The 21,328-nt window shown below is 38.5% G+C and overlaps 1 protein-coding gene across 2 annotated transcripts in view; it reads right to left on the bottom strand.

Annotated features, from left to right (window-relative positions):
• USP10 (ubiquitin specific peptidase 10) overlaps window positions 1–21,328 on the bottom strand; it is a 51,470-nt gene that overhangs the window by 28,451 nt on the left and 1,691 nt on the right. For both annotated transcript variants that reach the window (XM_080637019.1, XM_080637020.1), the window contains exons 2-3: window positions 3,256–3,324; window positions 120–165 (exon numbers count right to left, since the gene is read on the bottom strand). In XM_080637019.1, coding sequence (XP_080493145.1) covers window positions 120–165; window positions 3,256–3,324 — 115 coding nt within the window. The remainder of the gene's footprint in view (window positions 1–119; window positions 166–3,255; window positions 3,325–21,328) is intronic.

Genomic DNA, 21,328 nt, shown 5'->3' with positions numbered 1-21,328 from the left:
TCTAAAGATTAAAGAGAAACTGTAGTAGATCTAACAAAATGTCAGAACCTTGAAGTTTAAATAAAAATAAATAAATATAAAAAAAAAAGATATTGACTTCTTACCATCAAGAAACTTACCCACGGACTTAATACCACACGAAACTGTTTCATTGTATGGGGGGAGCTGTATAAAAAAAGAAAGACAAAGCAACTGTTACCGTTTGATACCAGTTTCATTTGAAGCACCTGAATCCTTTAATAACATCATTGGAAGGTCTGATTTTCTGAGAGTATGTCTTGAACTTACGCTTCTATATTTATCAAATCCCACACTGTAGCTTCAAGTGTCCTTGCAGATTACCACAACTACTAAAAGATAAAGATTATCGTGGTTACACACCATAGGCTCATCGACTTCTCAAACAATTTACCTCACAGCGCCAGGATCTTCCTTTACCAACAGTAACTCACCATGATTTCAAAATAAGGAACATACCCTCTTTTTAGACAGAAACTAAGGTTGAACAAATGACCTGTGAAAGGATGAAACGAAGTTTTGCACAGACAATAGTCACACCTAAATCTTTCAACTCTCAACTTGGTTTAGTTACAGTATTGCCCTTGAAATGCTTCAGCTAAGGTGTTTCTTAACCACATTTAACAAAATTTTTTAATCATCAGCCTAAGCATAACACAACCACAGCATACAGCTTCTATCTGGATTGTAAATATGTCTAGTATAAAACACTGGCATCATTTTATAGTCTCAGCGGTTGATAGAATCCTTCCTATTGTGTAACCACAGGTGGGCAATTTCTAATCCCCCCTTACCTGCTCTCAAACTCCTCAGCAGCTGAAAGCCTTCTTCTGTGCCTGCATGAACTGGGAGCCATTGCTACACCACAGTGCAGCAGCTCCCTGGGTAACAGATGAACTGCATCTGTTCTACAACTGAACTACATCTACTACGACTGTTTCTACAGTGGGAGAAAAAACACTGAGTATACTGAAGTTTTATGATGCTATTCTAAATATTCATTGTAATGGTGTAATAAATATCAAAGGCTTCTCCACTGAAGTCTTCAGTTCTCTAAAGCTACAGATACTTACATACTGTCTTCTCAAGGCACTGCAGACAGCAGTGCATTGCAAATGCCAAGAAAAATATTACTGAAATGCCATTATTAAAAAGTGCATAAAAAGAACACATACTGTAAAACCATTTTGTGAGCCATAATATGTCTTAATACATGAACTTTCCAGGTCAGAAATGAGAATCAGTGGGTGAGAAACAGGCTCCAAGCTGTTAAGAACCTATTATCTATATTAATATTGAACACATTCAATATAATGTTATAGTTAGAACTGAGAAAGTTACTCAAACTGCTGACTGAAGACTTTCTACCAAGCAATTCTTGGTTTTCTTCCAATTCCAAAGGCTTAAGAAAAATACCAAGCTCAAGGAACAGAAAGAAAAAAAAAAAAAAAAAAGTAGTGCACCTACTGGTCCCCCATGTATCTGGTTAATCAACAGCACCTTTGCGAACCAGAGATTTCTGAGTTGACCTGTTTTGTACAATTGGGTCATCTGAGTCAAGTCAGGCAGCAGGTTATCTGATAGAACATGTAGTAAGAACGCCACGTATGAAGAGACATTCTAGACAGCTTTTAGCTTTAACTAGTCCCTTGCCTCAGTCCAGCCTTCAGACTAAAGGTAGGGGATTTCAGAGGGACACCAGCATCAACAGATGCTTGGACTCCCAGAACTGGCACTGTATCCAACAGAATGTATGTCAAACACCTCTGCAGCATTATAATCTCGGTCTTGCCCTTCTTGAATTTCACCCTATTTTTTTCAGACCACTTTTTTCTGAAATATCTGCACAGTGCAAAACTAATAAGCATAATTTTTATTTCATCATCTAGATAATTAAAACTTTGAACTGAACCAGATCAAGGACAAACTTAAAGAACATCGTTCAACACAGACTTTTATTTTGATAGCTAACCAGTAAGTGGTACACTTGAGACAGCTGCAAAATGAAGTAAGACTGGTTGTAATGCTGTAGGTTTGTGTTTTCTCAACACGCTGTACGAGAACAGCTTTACAGAAGTCAAAGCATGACATTTTCATCTCCCACAATGTAAGCGTTAGCATAGGTGATGCAGAACACTTAAGGTGACACTAAACAGGATGCAAATGTCACACTGCTGCTACTGTATTTAAAAGTGGGAAAACAGCAATATAGACAGAGGAACCATTTATTACCTGAAGATCTACTCCGCATTACTCCCCACCTACCAGAGAAGATACAAAGCTATCCCTACTTCCCTAAAGCCAGGTAGAAACTGTATTTTTCTTCCTGAACTTTCCCACTCCATTCCCTTCATGCACCTTTATTGTTTAGTTGTATACTACACTAATTATACTTGGAAATTAAGTTACAGGAAACTAAGTCACATTGACAATGGTCACCAGATTTGTAAAATGTGACAAAAGGATTTCCCCTTGTGCAGTCGGGAGTGTTCATTTCCTTTATGCTGAGAGGGGAGGACGGAAGCATGACTGAAATGTTCAGAGCAAAAACACAGAACTTGACCTAGGAAAAAAATTATTTTCCAAGTCTGGAGATTAGGACAATGGCATAATATTCTTCCCTACAAAGGAAAATGGTTTTGTCATCCTCTACCAAGAACTACAAATAAGATTCTACAATACTGTCTGTAGTATGTTATGAACTCAAACACACATAGACAAGTGTTTCCATTCTGTGGTTCTCACTGCCACTGTAACTAGTTCATTATTGACTCATTTCTCAGACCTCATGCACAGCCTTCCTCGTAAGCGTAGCTCTGATGGTCAGCAGTGTTCCACCTTTTAAAAAATAATAAGAATCTCTGTGCTTCCAAAGGTTCATAAGACTTAGAAGCCCACCTTACTCACAACAAGAACACTACTGAAAAAGTTCTCTCTACATGCAACTCAAAGCTGAGGTACCAGTACAACTCACTTTCCACATCCTATCACTACAGTGTCAGCTACTCAGCTCAGGAAGCTGACAAGCAGAAGGTGGAATAATTAATTTCTTATTTCTGAAAAAATGACTTAACATCTACATACACAGAAAGCAGACTCCTGTTCAATATCTTCAGTTTGTTAGTTAACAAGCTGAAAGAATGATAAAGTAGTAACTGTAGTGCTCTATTTCAAATACACACAAAGAGATGGAGCATTAATGTGTAATTTATAAAAGAAGGTTAAAGTAGATCTTACCTCAACAGAGCATCGTGGAGTCACAAAGAACTGATTAAATTCATCAGGGCTGAACTCCCCAAAAATGTACTAAAAATAAAAGAGAAGAATCTTTGTTACAAAAGGCTTTACATGTAATACAACCAATAAATTCATTATTAATTCTGTTAAGGCACGAGCATTCCAAAAGACCTGTGTGTTGGGAGCCAGAAACTCATCTGTTTGCATCCCAGCTCTCATCTTTCCCAAGTCTTTAGCAAAGTACTTCAGGCTCTAAAACTGCATACAATAAATTTTCCTTCAAATTCCCACTAGAGCTAAGCACAGCACTAATTGCAGTTCATCCTGTGACCAGTCTTAAACCAATATATATAGTCCATGTAAGCCCAGGTATACACTGGTATACCTTCCAAAACAACACGGATATTTATCCTTCACAAACAAACAAACAAAAAAAAAAAAACCAAGAATGAATTCTCCAGAGTTCTGCTAAACTATTGAGTTACAAAAGATTAATGGTACCACTTACCTAATGGCACAAGCACATAACTGAAACTGCCTAGGTGTAAAAAAAAAAAAAAAAAACAAACAAACAAAAACCACAAGATCTAAACACCAGTTTTGGTACAGCTGCTCTTACTATACTGTTACCCCTGTGCCTCAAATGTTGCATAACAAACCTAAGATTAAATGTCTTTTCCCAACATTATCTTCCTGCACCCTTCTAGATACCTTTCATCTATATTTCTGTGATAAAAAAGAAACGGGTACCTAACAAGAAACCCCACAACCAACCAAATAAAAAACCCAAATCACCACTAAAATGAGAGTTTATATTTAGTTGACAGAAAACACAACATTCCCAATACGAAGGCCTCACATGCTGGCATTTCATAGCACCTGTAAGCTTCTAAAACTTCCAACCCAGTTGTAATTCACTGAATAGCATCTAAATAGCCAGGACAGCAGAGGGATACTGGGACAGAAAAGCTGAAACAAGGAGCTGAATAAACTGACCAAATAGACAAAGAGGACTGGAAAATACCAGTAATAACACATTCTTAGCATGTGGAAAGATATTCACATTAAGAGTCACTAGTCACAAGAATTATGGATGTGGATAAAACCAGGTCAGTTTGGTCCACTACATTACAGTTCACCACTCTCATTCTTCTTCAGCATCCTCTGACAATCATTTCAGACAATTCTTTACTATCCTCCACCCTTTCAGCAGAAAAGCTTTCAGCAGTGTCAAGTCTTGCTCATGGTAAATCCTTAGCTTGGCTGTTTTCAGACTTTAGGTGGTTTATTCCAGTAAAACTCACGTACTTGCTGTTTGCATGACTCACAGCTATCTACATTTACAAACTTCGAAGCTTAAGTTAAAGCTAAATTCCACAGCAATTATAAAATAAAGTTTTCTTACACTAAAATTTATACATATATCACTTTTTTTTTCAGTGGTTTTAAACAAATATTACCTGGCTTAGTCAATAAACAATTCTAAAAGTCAAAATAAACCAGAACATCTGTGATACAAATGTTTGAAGCAAGGTGACATTACCAAAGTGCTACACCCAAAGAGAACAGGATCCCTAAAGTGTACCTGACTGAATGGCTCCACAGTTCCTGGCACAGGACTTAAACTTGGCTTATGCTCTTGATATAAACAAGTCATTTTTATTCAGTAACTTAAGAGTTGGAATTTATGATATTCCAAAAATATGTCTAAGAAAAACACTTGGTGAATCATAACTGAATTATGTTTATTGGAGGTATTTTTGATGCAGTCATGCAGCATAACAAAATTATAATCTCAACTACAGACTACCAAAAGTTACATGAATTCAACTCTAATTCCTCTATATAATAATACAGGCTTTTCATTTATCAATGTTTTTAATGGAGGTATCACAGGCCTGGTACTTCTTTCTGAGCAAAAGAAAGTGCTTCTTTTCTAATTACTGAACACAAGACTGAAGTTAAACAAAGTGATCATTGATAGTATCTTAATGGAACTGTTTTACTATATAATGATGCACTCACATAGAAAATGTTGCATCTATGAAAACTGTTTCTTCACAATTTAAAACAGGACTTCAAAAATTTACCAGCATCTAGCCCAAAACCCAATCCTAGTCAAACTGTATCACAAAAAGATCCCATCTATTTAGGCCTGAGGAAACCAGGATTTGATGAGGCTTTATTTAACAATGCTTTATACCTATAAACACAAAGTAAATCAGTTAAAAGATCCCTACATAATAAATTGAGAAAAATACTCTTTCAAGATAAAACTTATTAGGCCACAAGACTTGATTGCCTTTCCCAACTTAACTGGCCTTCCTGTTCTCTGCCTCTCAAGGCAGCCTCATCTCCCAATAAATAGATTTCTGCAAGCACAACAGAGTTTTTTACCCTTTCTAAGGCACAACTATGTGCCGAGGTAAAAAAGACCAGATATCCCGCTGAGGAGGAAATGGCATTGCATATTAAGCAACTTGAAATGCAGTCATAGCTCCTGCCTGTCCCATCCACACTACGTCCCACTGAATCTGTGTGTCTGGCACTATACAAATTATCTGTATGCAAGAAAATACCTGTGCTAGCTATGAAACGGCTTCAGAAAGACATCACTGTAGTACTTTGCTTGAATCACTGATTCAAATTTAAAAGGTTTATCAGTAATTGAAATAAAGCAAGCAATTTTAAGCAAGAGAGCACTAGGATTTTATAAAAGCAATACACCCTAGCAAGAAATAATCTCATTATCAGTGTGAGCTTTTGGGATCCTAGCTTGTACACTTTAAACCATTTCACATCATTTCAAAAGCCTCAAGGTACAATTCTTTTTCTGACATTTTCCAATTGACAAAATCTAATACTTGGAACAATCAAGCAGTTTACTTCGCCAAAGCCATTTCAGACTATTTCAGTTCCAATTTCAACGTTTTTAGGCATGCATGTAAGAAACAAATATACCCATTAGGACTAGACCAAATTGGTTCCTTTAAATGCCAAACTCTCATCTGCCCTACACTGTATCAATCTCTAAAGTCGGGTGTAGGTCACAGTACTTCAAGGTCGTGATCGTGGGTAATAGAGTGGGACTTCACCATACAAACTCTGAGGAAAAAGTGGGGTTTGGGTACAGACTGCTTATGGTCAGCCCCAAAGCAGGCAAGAGCTTGTGATGTGCTCGGAGCTAAGCTGCTTGTCACACCGACCATTCCCAACCTGTCAGTGCAGTATCAGCCTTTCACTTTACAGTAACCAAGGAGCCAAGGAGGAGCACAATCACTGTGACAATGCATATAACCAGACAGCTCAACTGGCCCAGTTAGCAAAATCCACTCCTGTTACCATCAACAATACACTAACTGAAGTACATACAACAAACAAGGGTGGTGAGGCACTGGAATGGGTTGCCCAGGGAAGTTGTGAATGCTCCATCCCTGGAGGTGTTCAAGGCCAGGTTGGACAGAGCCTTGGGTGCCATGGTTTAGTGTGAGGTGTCCCTGCCCATGGCAGAGGGTTGGAACTGAATGATCTTCAGGTACTTTCCAACCCTAACTGTTCTATGATTCTATGAAACAAACCCCAAATATTAAAGAAAAGTTAACAGTGAAAAGTTGAAGCTTAGTTATTCTGAGTTCTGCACAAATTTCATTTTAAGGAAAAAAAAAAAAAAATCAAGCTTTCATCAAGCAAAAATACTGTTTATCATTCAATTACGTATGTCAAAAATTAATTTTTATTTATATCCTCAGATATAAAAGCATTTGCTCAAAAAGCATGTAAATAGTAGTCAATGGTGTACATGGTAACTCACAAGGTAGAGTAGGAATGACACTTAGAAAAGAGTCCAGCCTCACACCAACACTGGATTTGGAAGTGAAACTCCAAAAGAATACTGGGGGAAATTTTTGAACATTTACAATTATAACATTACCCCTACACTTACTTTTAAAGATACATAATCCTTAAGAGGCTTAATTCAGAGTAAAAGCTGATCTCTCGTTCCCAAACTATCTTGGCAACCTACGTAGCTTCCTCTTCTGGCTCCTGGGAAGGAATCCTCTCACACTTTTTTGGGAGCACATATTTCACACTGCATTTCTCCCACTACTTTTGAGATTATTTTACTCCGCAGAGCAACCATTAATCTTGCAGTTAAGTGTATTCAAGGATCCTTTAAGATACCTCACTCTGGGGAGCTTGATTTCTGCCACAGATGAAGAGCAATGCCAAAACAGTATCATATAAATTTCAACCATCTTTCATTTGCAGCTGTTTAAGAAAAACAGAAAAAAAGTCTCCTCTAGGGGAAGACATAGGCAAAGTGCTGGGTCCTGCCTTGGGCCACAACAACCCCATGCAATGCTGCAGGCTTAGGGAAGAGTTGCTGGAAAGCTGCTCATGGAAAAGGACCTAGAGGTGTTGATTGACAAGAGCTGAGCATGAGCCAGCTTGTGCCCATGCGGGCAAGAATGTCAGCAGCATCCTGACCTGTATCAGAAATAGCATAGCCAGCAGGGCCAGGGCAGTGATCATCCCCCTGTAACAAACACTGGTGAGGCTGTACCTTTATTGAGCAGCAACAAAGCTGGTGCAGGGCCTGGAGCACAAGTGTGATGGGGAACGGCTGAGGGACTGAGCAGGGGGGGAGGGTTAGTCTGGAGAAGAGAAGGCTCAGGTGGGACCTTATCACTCTCTACAACTGCCTGAAGTGAGGTTGTAGTGAGATGGGGTCAGTTTCTTCTACCAAGTAACATGTTGATAGAATAAGAGGTAACGGCCTCAAGCTGCTCCAGGGAAGGTTTAGACTGGATATTAGGAGCAATTTCTTCACAGAGAGGGTGGTCAGGCACTAGAACAGGCTGCCCAGGGTTCTGGTGGAGTCACTATCCCTGGAAGTGTTCATAAACCACGTGGAGGTCCTCAGTGACATGGGTTAGTGGTGGCCTTGGCCATCCTTGGGTAACAGTTGGACTTGATGTTCTTAAAGGCCTTTTCCAACCAAGTTGATTCCATGATTCTAATAACTGATTACCATAATTGACTAAGTGGCACCTTAATTATGCACACAAAAGCAGCAGCAACAGAACTAATTCCAAGAAAGCAGGGAAAAAAAGTGTTCTTTGCAGACCTCAAAGAATTAAAATGCCTGACTGCAAGCTCTCCCCATGTCAACCATTTTTTGCCATGCTCTCCTTAACCATGTAAAAAATAAATGCTAATGTTACCCCACTGTCTGTAATGTAATCTCCACTGGTATTCCAGTCTGGCAACATAAATACTCTCCTGGAGGAATACAAGTAGGAGGAGGAGTACGGGTTACACAGCTGCTTGTCCTAGAAAAATGAGTAGAAATAGCACTGCTGATGTACCCTCATCTTAGCGTCACCTGTGCTAGAAGAAAGCTAGGAAAATGAAGCGTCAAATTCTGCTTTCAAGAAGCATTAACATGACTTTCATCTAATAACCAACACCTTCAGATCTTCGATCAAATTAGTTTATGCCACAAATACTCCCACTTCAACTACTTTTCCACAAATGACTTAAAAATACAGTTTTTACTTACTGGCGACAAAGAATAATTCAACTGTATCTGAGCAGAAGACCTAACAATTCAAAACGAGTTCACATATAAACTGAAATTATGAAACACCTTATAAGTATACCATAAGCTGTACAATCTTGCTCACTGAGCGACTCCTATAATGTGTACTTACTCTTACAGCTATCAGGATAGGCTGGAGTAGAGAAAGACATTCAGTTTGCTTTCTGGCAAGAAAAAGAGAGCACAAGACTGCACCTGGATTTTATTAGAAGAGGAAACACTCTCACATTAGTCATCCCAGCAGCAAATAAGGTGCTTCTCTCTCACCCATTACTTCCTTCCCATTTTCTCAAGGTTGTCAATGTGGAAAGTGTAGGGAAAGACAACCTTCTTTAAGGTTCTACTTCCTTTTGAGCTGAAACATATCCAGACCTAGTACACAGATGATTACTTAATTTGATACAATAAGGTTTTCTGAACTTCCAAATCCCTTGAACCTTATTGCTAAACTGCTTATAAAAACACAGACAAAATTGTGAGACTGAAGAACATGCTTTTTTTGGTTGTTTGGGTTTTTCTGAGTTTGCAAGCAACAACTCATAACCAGGAGTTATGAAGACCACTGGCCATATGTTTATAGTTGTATCACAGCCTAAACAGTAGTATTTTAGGCAAACCAGTTATGAGAAATTCCCATGTTGATACATTCTCTCAATGGAAAAGTAAAATCTGTTTTTATAGATAAAAAGGCATAAAAATGAATCTGTACTTTTGAGGTGGAGTGGTTGCATATTAAAGCTTTTAACAATTGAAAACACAATAAAACATGAAAAAACTCTTCGTACAGCTTGCAGTCCTTTATCACCAGCCTGCAGCTTAAAACTAGAACATTAACCCATCTATGTAGTGCCTGAAGAAAGATCAGAGCTAGGTAAATGTAGGTCAACTAAACCCATGAGTCAGTGCAACTCTGCCTGCCTACCATTTAAGCAGTCAAAGGCTCAAAAATACAATGCTTGACTACCTTCCATCCTTCCTTGGATGTTAATACAGAATTCTTACAGCTGAAAGGCGGCAGGCATTTTCCACACACTTCACATGTATTAATCTGAGGGGAATTTATTCCATTATGAAAAAAAACAGAATAAGCGTTCTCAAAAGTTCACTTTCTGATCAGAGGAAAAAACAGATCACTGGCTAGTGTGAAAGCACAAGTTGGTGACATTTGAGCTGAGGCCACTGAGTTACCAGGATAGCAGGTTTAATGAACAAATGGCCCTGCAGCCTGACTGACTCATAGGGGCACAATGTGGATCAGAACAGTTTACCTTGAAGACTGCAATTCAAATATTCACAAAAGCAGAACACCTTGTGCGCTTTAATTATTTTTCACTTTTATCACTTACATATTTCAAGTAAGAGCAACAAACCTAACAATAACCATATAGAAACCTGCCAGGAGCCAATTCCCTGCAAAACAAATTTTGTTTACATACTCTCTTCATTCTATTACCAAAAATTAGGTGCTTGTTGGCATGCTTTTATTTCAAACAAACAGCAGCTGCCACAAACTGCAACCAGGCCAAGGAAGCTGTATATAAAGTTAGGATTGTATTTTTAGAAAGAAGAATAAAAAATTACCCATCATCTTATATTTCAGAATCTTACATTTATTATGTTCCCCAACTACAGATAGGCTCCGTTATCTTCTGGTCTCCAAAGGAAGGCTGCCCCAGCAAAAAACAACTCTGTTGTTTAACATTTAAAGCTTTCCACAATTGATATTTTAATTCTGCTCTACAAAACAAATTAAAATAAAGCAAGCCCAAAACAGCCATGATTTCATTATGTAAATAATACTACTATAGAGAGAACAACACACATGTATCACTTCCATATGATCACAAAGCAATGGCCCAGATGCCAGAAGACTGTATCTGCATTTTATGTAACTTTCAATTTGCATCCTATGAAACAGAATCAGGTATTCTTGCTAAGAAAATACCTTATTTGAGCCTTCCACTGGACCTCAAGGTAAGAGCATATGTTCACATGCTATACAAGAGCTGTAATGAAGAGCACTCATTCTGGGACTACAGCAGGAATACCTGGGAAATGCACTCAAGACAGAAAGCTAAAAGGAAGATAACTGAATTATCAGAGCCAATTACATCGAATTTTAGCTCTTTGGAGAGCAAAAGATTGAATTTTTGACACCTTTACAGCAGCAGCTCCACCACTACAAGCCCACAGAACATCTGTCAGTGATTCAGAGAAATAACATTTTCCAATCTATTTTCTTGCAATGTTAAATCAAAATAGAAGCCAAACAAAAATACTTTCCTATTAGATTTTTCAAGTAGGCAGTCCTTGCAAATATCAAAAGTAAGTACTTCCAAAATGGGTAAATAGATGCTTCTTCATTTTTTTATTCAAGTACAGCCGTTGGTAAAACACTTACTGCTAAACCTCTACCTTCACACCCTAAAAGAGTTTGGAAACACCAGCTTCAAGCTGGTTATTCATAATTCAGCAAACACATTTCCTTCAAGCTCTGCAAGCACAGCTTGAACTCGTTACTGAGTCTAACACATAAATTGTAAACTCTTCCTATAATGAAGAACAAAAATAATTAAGACCTGAATTACTCTAATTTACTACAGCATGATAAGCACTGAGGAGAGAGAAGCTGGAACACGAAGTTACTCAAGAACACAGCCAGTTTAACTGCTATTTTATTATAGGTGGGGCAGGTAAACCAATCTCCCAGTAATTTTATCTAATACTTCCCAGCAGAAAAACCTTGGTGTTAGCCTTTGGTTTTTTCCTGTGCCAGACTAAAATCATTAGGGCTGCAATCCTTTGTGCCAGATACCTACAGCAGAGCAAACTTCTAAGAACACAGTAGTAAAATCAGTTCTGCAACTGGAGAATATTGCTCTGGCCACATTAAATAGCAAATTGTCTTTGAACACCTCACAGCAGTCCACCCAAATTCCAGACACGCTGTATAAATCAGTGTTTTTATGAGGTTTGTGAAATCTTTATTTAGCAGGGATTCTAGCAATTAAGATTTGGAAGGACTGTTTTCAATAAGCTACTCTCCAATTCTCTAGCTGGAAAAACACCACATGGACTATCCTTCCTACCATCCACATAAACTGTAGTATCAAGGAGCCTGTACATTCCTATCCTGGCAAAGCAAGATGCTCCAGACTACCAGAACAAACACAGGCTTTCCCTGTAATGGCTTCCAGTTAGCAAGCTTCAGAGGCATCTGGCAGTGCCCTGGCAGAGGGAAGCCTTTCTTCTGTGCTTACTATACCTGAATTTACCTCATAGGTTACTTCTATCCTTCAAATCCATGACTTTAAAAAGTAAAACTAATACATCTAGACTTCTATAAGATAATTCAGAAGAGAAGTAAAGCTCTAGGAAGAAAAAGAAAAACAGTTTTAAGAAATTAAACAAGTCTGAATATAAGAGCAATTTTAAGTAGTTCAAGAAGGAGATCACAATTGGCTTGATGATGCCAAAGATGAGGAACAAGAGAAAGACGAAAAGATGATACAGGATCTGAAGTTACTGGTAGAGACAGCTCAGGAGGGAAAAAAGAAATGGAAAGAACCGGTCTGTGCCTACCACACCACTCTCCTCTCCAAAAGCTGAATTATCACCCAAAATTCTGGAGTCACAGAATACTTCTACATTGTCAGAAGCCTCTTTAATTCAGCTACAGCAGTATGTATCTCAGCTTTGTTAACAGTACTCCTTCTCTTGTGAACTGCTCCACATGCTTGAGTAGTGAATGCTCTTTCTGTGTAGGTAAAGGTGCTAACCCTGTAGATACAGAACGTGAGGTTCAGGATGGCACCCTATTAAGGAAATTACATGAGAAGTTATGTTTTTCAGATCAAATAATCAAAAGCAAAGCTGCACAAAAATTCATACTGCTTTTATCTTCATTCGATTGCCACTAGTTTGTGTACATTCAGTATTTTCTTTGCTCATTTCCACTTCTCACATCTTTACAGAGGATTAATAATCCTCACAGGATTAATGCAGACCCATTCCCAGAGGACAATTCCACCCTGGGCAGTAAGGTGACTGCTGTTCTTCCCATTTGTCAAGGAAGCTGAAAAACACACTGGAATATGAAGGTGGGGGGGGGTGGGGTGGGGTGGGAAATGGGCAACCTCTAAATAACTGTAGCTAAAAGTTGTGGAAAACTAAAATCTATCCCTAAGAGCACCACAGCTAGGTAAGTCACCCACACAATGCTTTTCACAAGCAATTACTCAGGGCAGGATTTAAAATAGCTAATTTTTACCTCACCTAATCTTAGTCATCTGGACTCCATCCTGACAGGGAATACAGATTAGCACACTCAAGAAGGCAGTTGAGCCCACCTACCCAGGACTGATTAAGTTTCTTCTGAAGGCCTAACTTCGTATCTCAACCTTAAATTTCAGAAGCACTGAATGCTTATGAACCACAGCTGAGTGAGATTTAACCTATAAAGTTTAATATTAATCTAAATGCAGTGCAAAGTCCTATCAGAATCACTCTGACCACCAAAGGAGGATAAAAAAAAATGCAAAAGCTAGAGGGGTAGCCCCCCTGGCAAGGCACTATACATTTAAGAGAAAACACTGGCTGATCATTAAAAACAAGTACCACCTGCTCCTTTCACGAAGGCCACACAGACTTTACTTGGCTTTTTGATGCACTAGATTCACATTCCCGCCTCCTGTGCTGCCCCAGTTTAAATAGCAAGGTGATTATACTCTGAGAGAAAATGATCCAGACGATTTTTTTTACATATTTTTCTTCACTGGGGGAAGCAGGTGAGGAACCAGTGTAAAGCAAAAGATGGAAGCGGCCAGGAGCAAGAAAGTATAAGACTTTCCCCTTTGCAAGTTGTGACCTGCAAAAATGGGTTATAATCTCAGAGAGAAACAGCCAAAAATAAACCAGAGAACTTGCAAAAAACACGATTGGTAAATGACTCCAGGGGATCACAGAAACAAAACACAACTACCACCACATAATAAAGTCTTCCATATTTTAAGCATTGTGACTGCTGAAGTTTGAGAGTAATTCTGTGGAGGTTCTTCCTCTACCTTCTCTCTGCAGGAACTCAAGCCCCTTTCATCACTTCACCACATGACACATGTGCATGCTTCATGTCCCCGGGGCAGACAGAGAACACCATCTTCATTGGTTTGATTCTCAGTATATAAGCAGCCATTCATCTCCTCTACCAGCCTTATGTATGGCAAGTGGCAGGTGGGAACCCGAGAGGATCTGGCACTGCCCATGATAGCCACTTTGTATTTTGAAGTGGCATAAAAGTTAAAATGAAAACTGGGACACCACACATATGCCACCTCCTCCTGAGGTAGGTTTACAGATTAAGTATCTGCAACACAACTTTATGTAGATGCTGTTAAAATGAATGCATGTATTAATACACTGCTGCAACTAAAACACTGACAAGTAGGCATGTAAAGCACCTGCATTTTTTAAAGGCAGCATTAAAATGGGTTTGAATATGGCAGTAGGACACTTTTGGTAACAACACTGACAATTTTAAAACCTTTATTTTTTAGGTAGATCATTTCAAAAAGAGTAACTCTGATAGTGGTGCTACTTCATGTCTTTCCTTATACGAGATCTGACAGCAGTCAGATTTCTCTTGCACATATGAATGAACAGACTGCAAAACACAGCACTCAAGATCCTTCCCAACACATTTAAAATATTGAAGATACTGAAATTCTCTTGCTTATTGATGGCAGAAAAGGGACTAAACCAGAGTATACTCTGACACACTATTACTGATAAAGCCCACAACACTGTGAGATCAGAGCACACATCTGATGCCCTCTACCCAGGTAGGAGCTGCAGTCACCACTCTTTTGGCCTGCACATCCAGCTATCTACAAATGGGAATGCCGATACACGGCAGGGGAGACAAACATGACGCAGCACTGGCTCTACTCACGGCAAGAGAGTGAGTAAAGAGAACAGAAGCAGCTGCTGCCTGCAGTGTTCCTGCTCACACCCCTTATGTTCATGAGCATGTCTGCAATGCCAGCAGCTTCTTCTGTCGTCTCCCTCCTCCATCTATGGTTCAAAGGTGTAAGAGCATTTTAGGGGGTCTCCATGTGAATACTTGCAAATTGCCATCTAATCCGCAATGCTGACAAGGCTCAAGGCTGCGCAACAGTAATAAGGCCACTCCCTCACACTTCAGCATGCATATCCAGAACTTAACAATACTTTCCACTTTGAAACACCACCAACGTAGGCAGCTTTTGAAAGAACATGTTTCTGCCGTGGCTGTGCAATGCCTCTTTTGGTCCCAAATACAATGAAGAACTCTTGCAAATCATAAAAACATTTGGTAAACACAATCAGTTGCTCAAGCTACTATTCAAAGTGGCTGTTTTGCAAATAGAGCATAAAATACAAACTAAACTAAGTTTCAAATCAGTGATGTCTGCCATTATCAAATACTGCAACCTCTGGCTACTCAGTAAACACACTAGATGTGCTGGACACTTGGAGTTGACTTTCAAAGATAATAAGCAGTTGCTTGCTAATTAAAAGCACTTTTTTTTTTTTTTACCTGTCGTAAAATAAACAAATTTGAAGCACGAACATCTATACAAAATTTGGAAAGGGCCATAAAATCCCTTGGCTCTTAGCTAACCCCTAAGATTTTTGGCTAGGAAAACACTTTGATGAATTCAAACTATAAAGTCATACTACCATAAAAACACTGCACATACACATGGTACGTAGCTTCAGCACACATCCAAGCACTACCTCTGCCAATGAGGGATCCCCCTGGCCCACTGCAACTCCTGCCTATGGTACACATCATTAATAGCAGCAGTACAAAACAAAGGAAAAAAGAATGTGTGCAACTGCCCTAAAGCATCATTCCAGGGGTGAACACTAACGAAAACTCAGGGAAATCTCTATCTTAAGGACGCAATTACATCAAAGCAGAAAACCATAATGGCCTTTATGTGACAACCATTAGTACCAAGTGACATACATGCCCATTACCTTCATCCTCCCCAACTAAGGAAACTCCGAGTCTTTGGCAACACCTGAAACACCACACCCCAGCATCTGGTATTTACAGCCAGTCTGACTGGCAGCAACAAGAGTGACCACCCCAATTCAGTGTTGTACTGGAACAAAGGTAAAGTTCAAAAGACTGAGAACACAAACCTGTTGACAAGAGCAAACATAACAGCTTTACTCCTGCTCTGAAAGCTGATTACTCCTCTTTCACACTTTATGATTCTGCTGCACTTACACTTTCTGTCCCTTTCATAGCTACCAAGAATGAGACATATGAAAGCACTGCAAGCATGTTAACTACATGAACCCTTTTTTGGCTGTCTTAAGTTTTGTTAGGAAGCTTTTGCTATCTGTGATTTGTGGAAGCTTGAACTTCTTGTTAAAAGTGGCAATAGCCTTATGGTCACAGCCTTTAGCTGACAAGAAGAAAACATGCATTGGGAATTCTCTAAATAAGTTTTTTTTTTTTTACTTTTTTCCAACTTTGTATCAATTAACTACAGTGCCCTACAGGAATTTTCAAACAGTGGCAGCTTTGATTTTGTATACCAAAGGCAGGAGAGGAACAGCAAGTGAGGTTTGCCATGCCTTACTGACACTAAAGCACTTATTTCTTACTTTCTAGTAACAGCTAGCTATTATTAGAGACCATATGATTTAATGGATAGGCTGAACTAGACTGGAACTCAGAATAACTTAATTCTTCTTCAGCCATAACTTGTGCTGACAGTGATTCCTCTCTGCTTTATTTCCCTCTCCTTTTATCATACCTACTCATATTTAAAATGACAAGACCATCCCATATTATGTACATGTACAGCATCACTTAACCAAATACCCTTCTCAGTACCATAGTCCAAAAAACATTATTTGCATGTGATTAATCCAATTGTCTGTTGCTACCATTAAACTAGCAACCGAACTTTTTTTACTTCCCTTTCCATCCATCCTAATGCCTGCAGCAAGAATCACAGGGATTATCAGAATCTTGTCTCTATCTTCCTTTTTTCCTGTCACAGTCATTTCTTTAACTCCCACCTTGTAAAAAAGATTCGCTTTGAATTCATCTCCCTCTTTAAAACTTACACTGAGCCTGTTCAAGAGATATGTGCAACAGAACTTTGCTTCACCAGACAACCAGGAGTGAGAGTACCTGTGGTTTGATACCACGTACAGCATTTGAAGCCTTGATATGTTCACACAATGAAAGTCAGCTCATCTAAAGTCACTTTAGTCACCTGACACCTGGGGTAATCCCACCTGCATTCTAGGGGGTTTTCAATGCTTGTAACAGGTGACTCTCAACCAACTTATGTCTATTTTAGCAATAGAAGCTAAAGAGCAAATTATATACATGTTCCCATTGAGACAGGCATGTGCATATGGCAAAAATGTTAAGTACTCATGAATACACAAACACTACCTTGACACTCTGAGAATTACTATTGGTAACATGTTGTTACACTATCTAGAGGAATCCTACTCCAACAAGACGGATCATTTTCACGACAAAAGCCTTCACTTCTTTGCATCAATGATACACAATTTTCCGTATTATAAGTGACACTGGCAAATACATTGCCACTATGCAACACTCATGGGGAAAAATGAGGCAGGAAACCTGTGAATCACTACAGCAGGCTCTAAAATATACAAAAAAACATGCCTGCTGCACTGAGGGAATACAGCTATTTCTACTGTTATGTTCAGTGTAGTTCAAACAAAACAAAAATAAATCTTTCATACACAGAATTCTCTGAAGAAAACCTACTTTCTTACATTATTTTTTGGGGGTCTTTTTAATGCATTTTTTTCCACACAGTCTTTAGAGATATGTTCTTTACAGTTTCGTTTCTTACAGAGAGGGCATTTTCTCTTCCACCTCAAAGCTCATCCCCAGTTGGGTTGTTTACTTTATTTACCAAAGTAAAAAAGTTACAGAAACATTAAGTGATTTTCCTGTTTGTGTTAATGTTACATTCAGTGGAAGCTGATCCATATCTCTTTTTTTCCTACTATAATTCCAATGCAAATATCTTACAATGCTTCTTTTAAAACTTCCATACATGGTATGAATCCACATACAATACTATAAGCAGCAAAAATCCCAAAAGCACTCTTGCAAATTTTCTCCAGTTTGTATGGCACTAGCATTTGTGACTATCATGGTATCTCAAGAAGGCCCTTAGTTTTATGTTAAACACATGCTTTTCCTTAAACCTCATACAAACACTTTGTTACAGCTGCTGTGATTTAAGCTATCTCCTGCCTAACTATACATGAAGGAAAACAGACCTTGTAGCATGCCTCAGAAAATCAACAGATCTTATACCGTCAAACCAGGAGGAAAAGTTCTTATGTGTATTTAAAATATCAAGAACATCTGCAATTAAATTAGGTATTAGAGAGTAAAGTACAAAATGAAAAAAACTAATGTACTTCAAAGTTTTACTCTATGAGAGCATTAACGAATACATTAACATGAGCACTACTGTAACAAAATCCTTTAAAGTGTTTTAAAAATAATCATCATGGCACCATTATGGGAATACTTAAAACATAGTCTTACATGCATATGTTACAGTTTCATGAAGTAAAGATAGGGTTTAAAATCCCAGTATCAGACTATTCCATTATGGACTGTTTGCATATAAACACACACGTATACACACACAAATACACAGTTTTTCACCATTAAGCATAACTCTTTGTTCCATAATCTGCAGTTGTATGTTTAATCATCACACATAAAACACTTCCATCAAAAAGGAAAACCGCAGTTCTAGCATGTTTAATTCTTTGGAAATGAACATCTACATTGCTGAAATGGCATTAGAGTGACAAATGACTATAATCCAATGGCCCAAGGCCAGCAACTTCTATTACAACAAGATTTCGCTGTTTTGTACGACACAGCATGTTGCATGTGTGTCACTAAACAGAAATGAGACTGCTTAGTTTACCTATAAACAAAACCCCACTTAACTTTACAAGTATTTTAACAGCTACATGTATGGAAAAAGTAGTGTGTCTAAGCAACTGCCTAGAGAAAATGGATTTATTAATAGGTAAATGACTGGATCTATTCTAAGATGTCCCCAAATCAGTGCTATAGTCTAGAATGCACAGAATAAATAGCAGTGATTCACAAAACCTGTGGAGTTTATTCTAGTATTTGCATGCTGCCATATAGTTCCAAATTTGTTCTATGTCAGTTTTCTCAGACTTGCTTTTTTTAACCAACCCACATTCACCCACTGTACTCTGCATGGATCCACCATTCACATTTTAGAAAGGCAAATTATATCTTCTGGCTATCTAAACTCACAGCTTCAGCTGCAGTCTGAATTCCTGAGACCACAGAAGCTTACAACTACTCACTCCACTGGCAAAAGTTTTAGCAAAAGGACAAACCCTTTTTGCTCAGAGCAACGAAAGCAGGATTTAAAAATGAAGGGAGGCAAATCCAGTTTCTTCATCCCTTTAAAACACAGGACAGCAACTGACCGGGACAGGAGAGAAGCAGCAGCTACAGCAACACGATGCACTCCAACACTTCCCTTCAAACCCACTACTGGCAGCCCTTGCCCACAGTCACCTTTCATTTCATCGTTTAGGTTGTCCTCCCTAGTTATCAGTGTGTTTCATAAACCTGACAGACAAAATCCACAGTGCCCTCTCTCCAAGCACTTCTTTCTGCCTGTAAGGACCCTGTCAAGTTATACACATCTGCACAGATGCAAGCAAGCTAGCACTCACCCAGCAAGAATCGCATGCAGCTGCAAAGCAACCTTGGTTTTCTTATAGAGTATTTTTGAGACAGATCAATTTCCTGATGAAGGTCACTCACAAACATAAGGCAATACACTGCAAAGACAGCACAGAACAAATGCCTACAGACTGCAGACTTTTTTTTTCTCCTTCCAGTGCTGGCTTAAGGGAGCATCAAACTACACCGTGCCAGGGAGCAACACTCCAAGTTGGCCATAAAAGAGGCAGTTTGCAGTGCAGTATTTCAGGGAGTCAGATTGCATGTCATGTTCTGAGTTCCAGTTATTCTGGTTGGCAGGCCAGACACAGGCTTGGGTGAGGATGAACAGCACACTATGAGCTTGTTCAGCTTTTCCTGAACTCAGAAGTCGACCGGTTTTTACTTCAGCTGGGTTTGGGGACAATATGGTACATTTAAAATAACACTGAGTTAATATGATACCACAGCAATGGTGAAAGAACAAAACAACCATAAATGATTTATTCTGCTATGGTATCCTTTCTTCTGTTTAACTTGTTTTCACAAGATTTATAAATGATGAGTTTGTATTAATTCTTTCTATGAAAAACAATAGGCGAAGTGGCTAAAAGAACTGTTTATACAGTTTCTACAGAGCATTACTCTTTCTAAACAGGGAAATAGTTTTTTTAAATGTATTAAAAAAAAAATTAATTTAGATGACCTTGATGACAAATGGTTTCAACTATACCCAACGCTATCAGCTCAACATCTGTAGCATCATGCAAAGCCTGTAGTGATACAGCAAGTTTACTTCTACCTCATACTAATAAAAACCTTACAGATTTTGAATATACTCAGAACACACCTAGAAAACTGACAGCAATACTTAAGTATCTCATTAAATGATTATGAAATAATGACATGCAATAGAGAGGTACAAATGACCAGCAATGTCTAACCTGTGTTACCATATACTCGTGCTTGCTGACTAGCTGCCTGTCCAAAATTAATGCCTCTTTGAAAATAAATGATAGGCATGTTTCATGATTTATTTGTTAGAATATGTAAAGCACCTGATGAAGTATTTCTGTGCACTACTACACGAATTCATCAACTCACAGAAATCTGACTACCCATCTTAGCTATTAAAAGAATACGATTTTCTTGAAGACTTCTTTTTGCCCCATGTGACAAAAAAATGTATGTCTCAATCACAGTATGCTCAAATTACAGTCACAAGGGAAAACTGAGCACTTTTGTCTCAGACTCTGCATTATGACACAAGCATAATCACCAAATAATGTTATTTACGTTTTCAGAACAGACTTTTATCAACGTATTTCTATCGATCTGCAACACTACCATCCTACAATAAAAAGCTGCATCTTCAGGCATGCAAGAATCCAAAATACTGTTACCTGACTTCAGCATTATAGCATTAAACTGCTCTAGAATATACAGTCGTATAAATCCCAGACAGCATTTAAATAAACTGATTTATTAATGTAAAAATAAAACAAAACAAAACACAAGGATAGGCTGTGTTTAATGACACAAACAAGCATTAACTGAAAGATATCTTACAGATTTGCTTCCAAATGATACATGAACTTAAGCAGCAACCCTCATGAGACCTAAATATCTCCCTTTAGCTATAGAGGAGATTGATTTAAAATAGCCTATGTGAAAGCTACTAC

Source organism: Psittacula echo, assembly GCF_963264785.1.
Source record: "Psittacula echo genome assembly, chromosome: Z".
In the NCBI taxonomy this organism is placed as follows: domain Eukaryota; kingdom Metazoa; phylum Chordata; class Aves; order Psittaciformes; family Psittacidae; genus Psittacula; species Psittacula echo.
The sequence above is the reverse complement of the archived record's forward strand: the minus strand, read 5'-3'. Positions and strand labels throughout refer to the sequence as shown.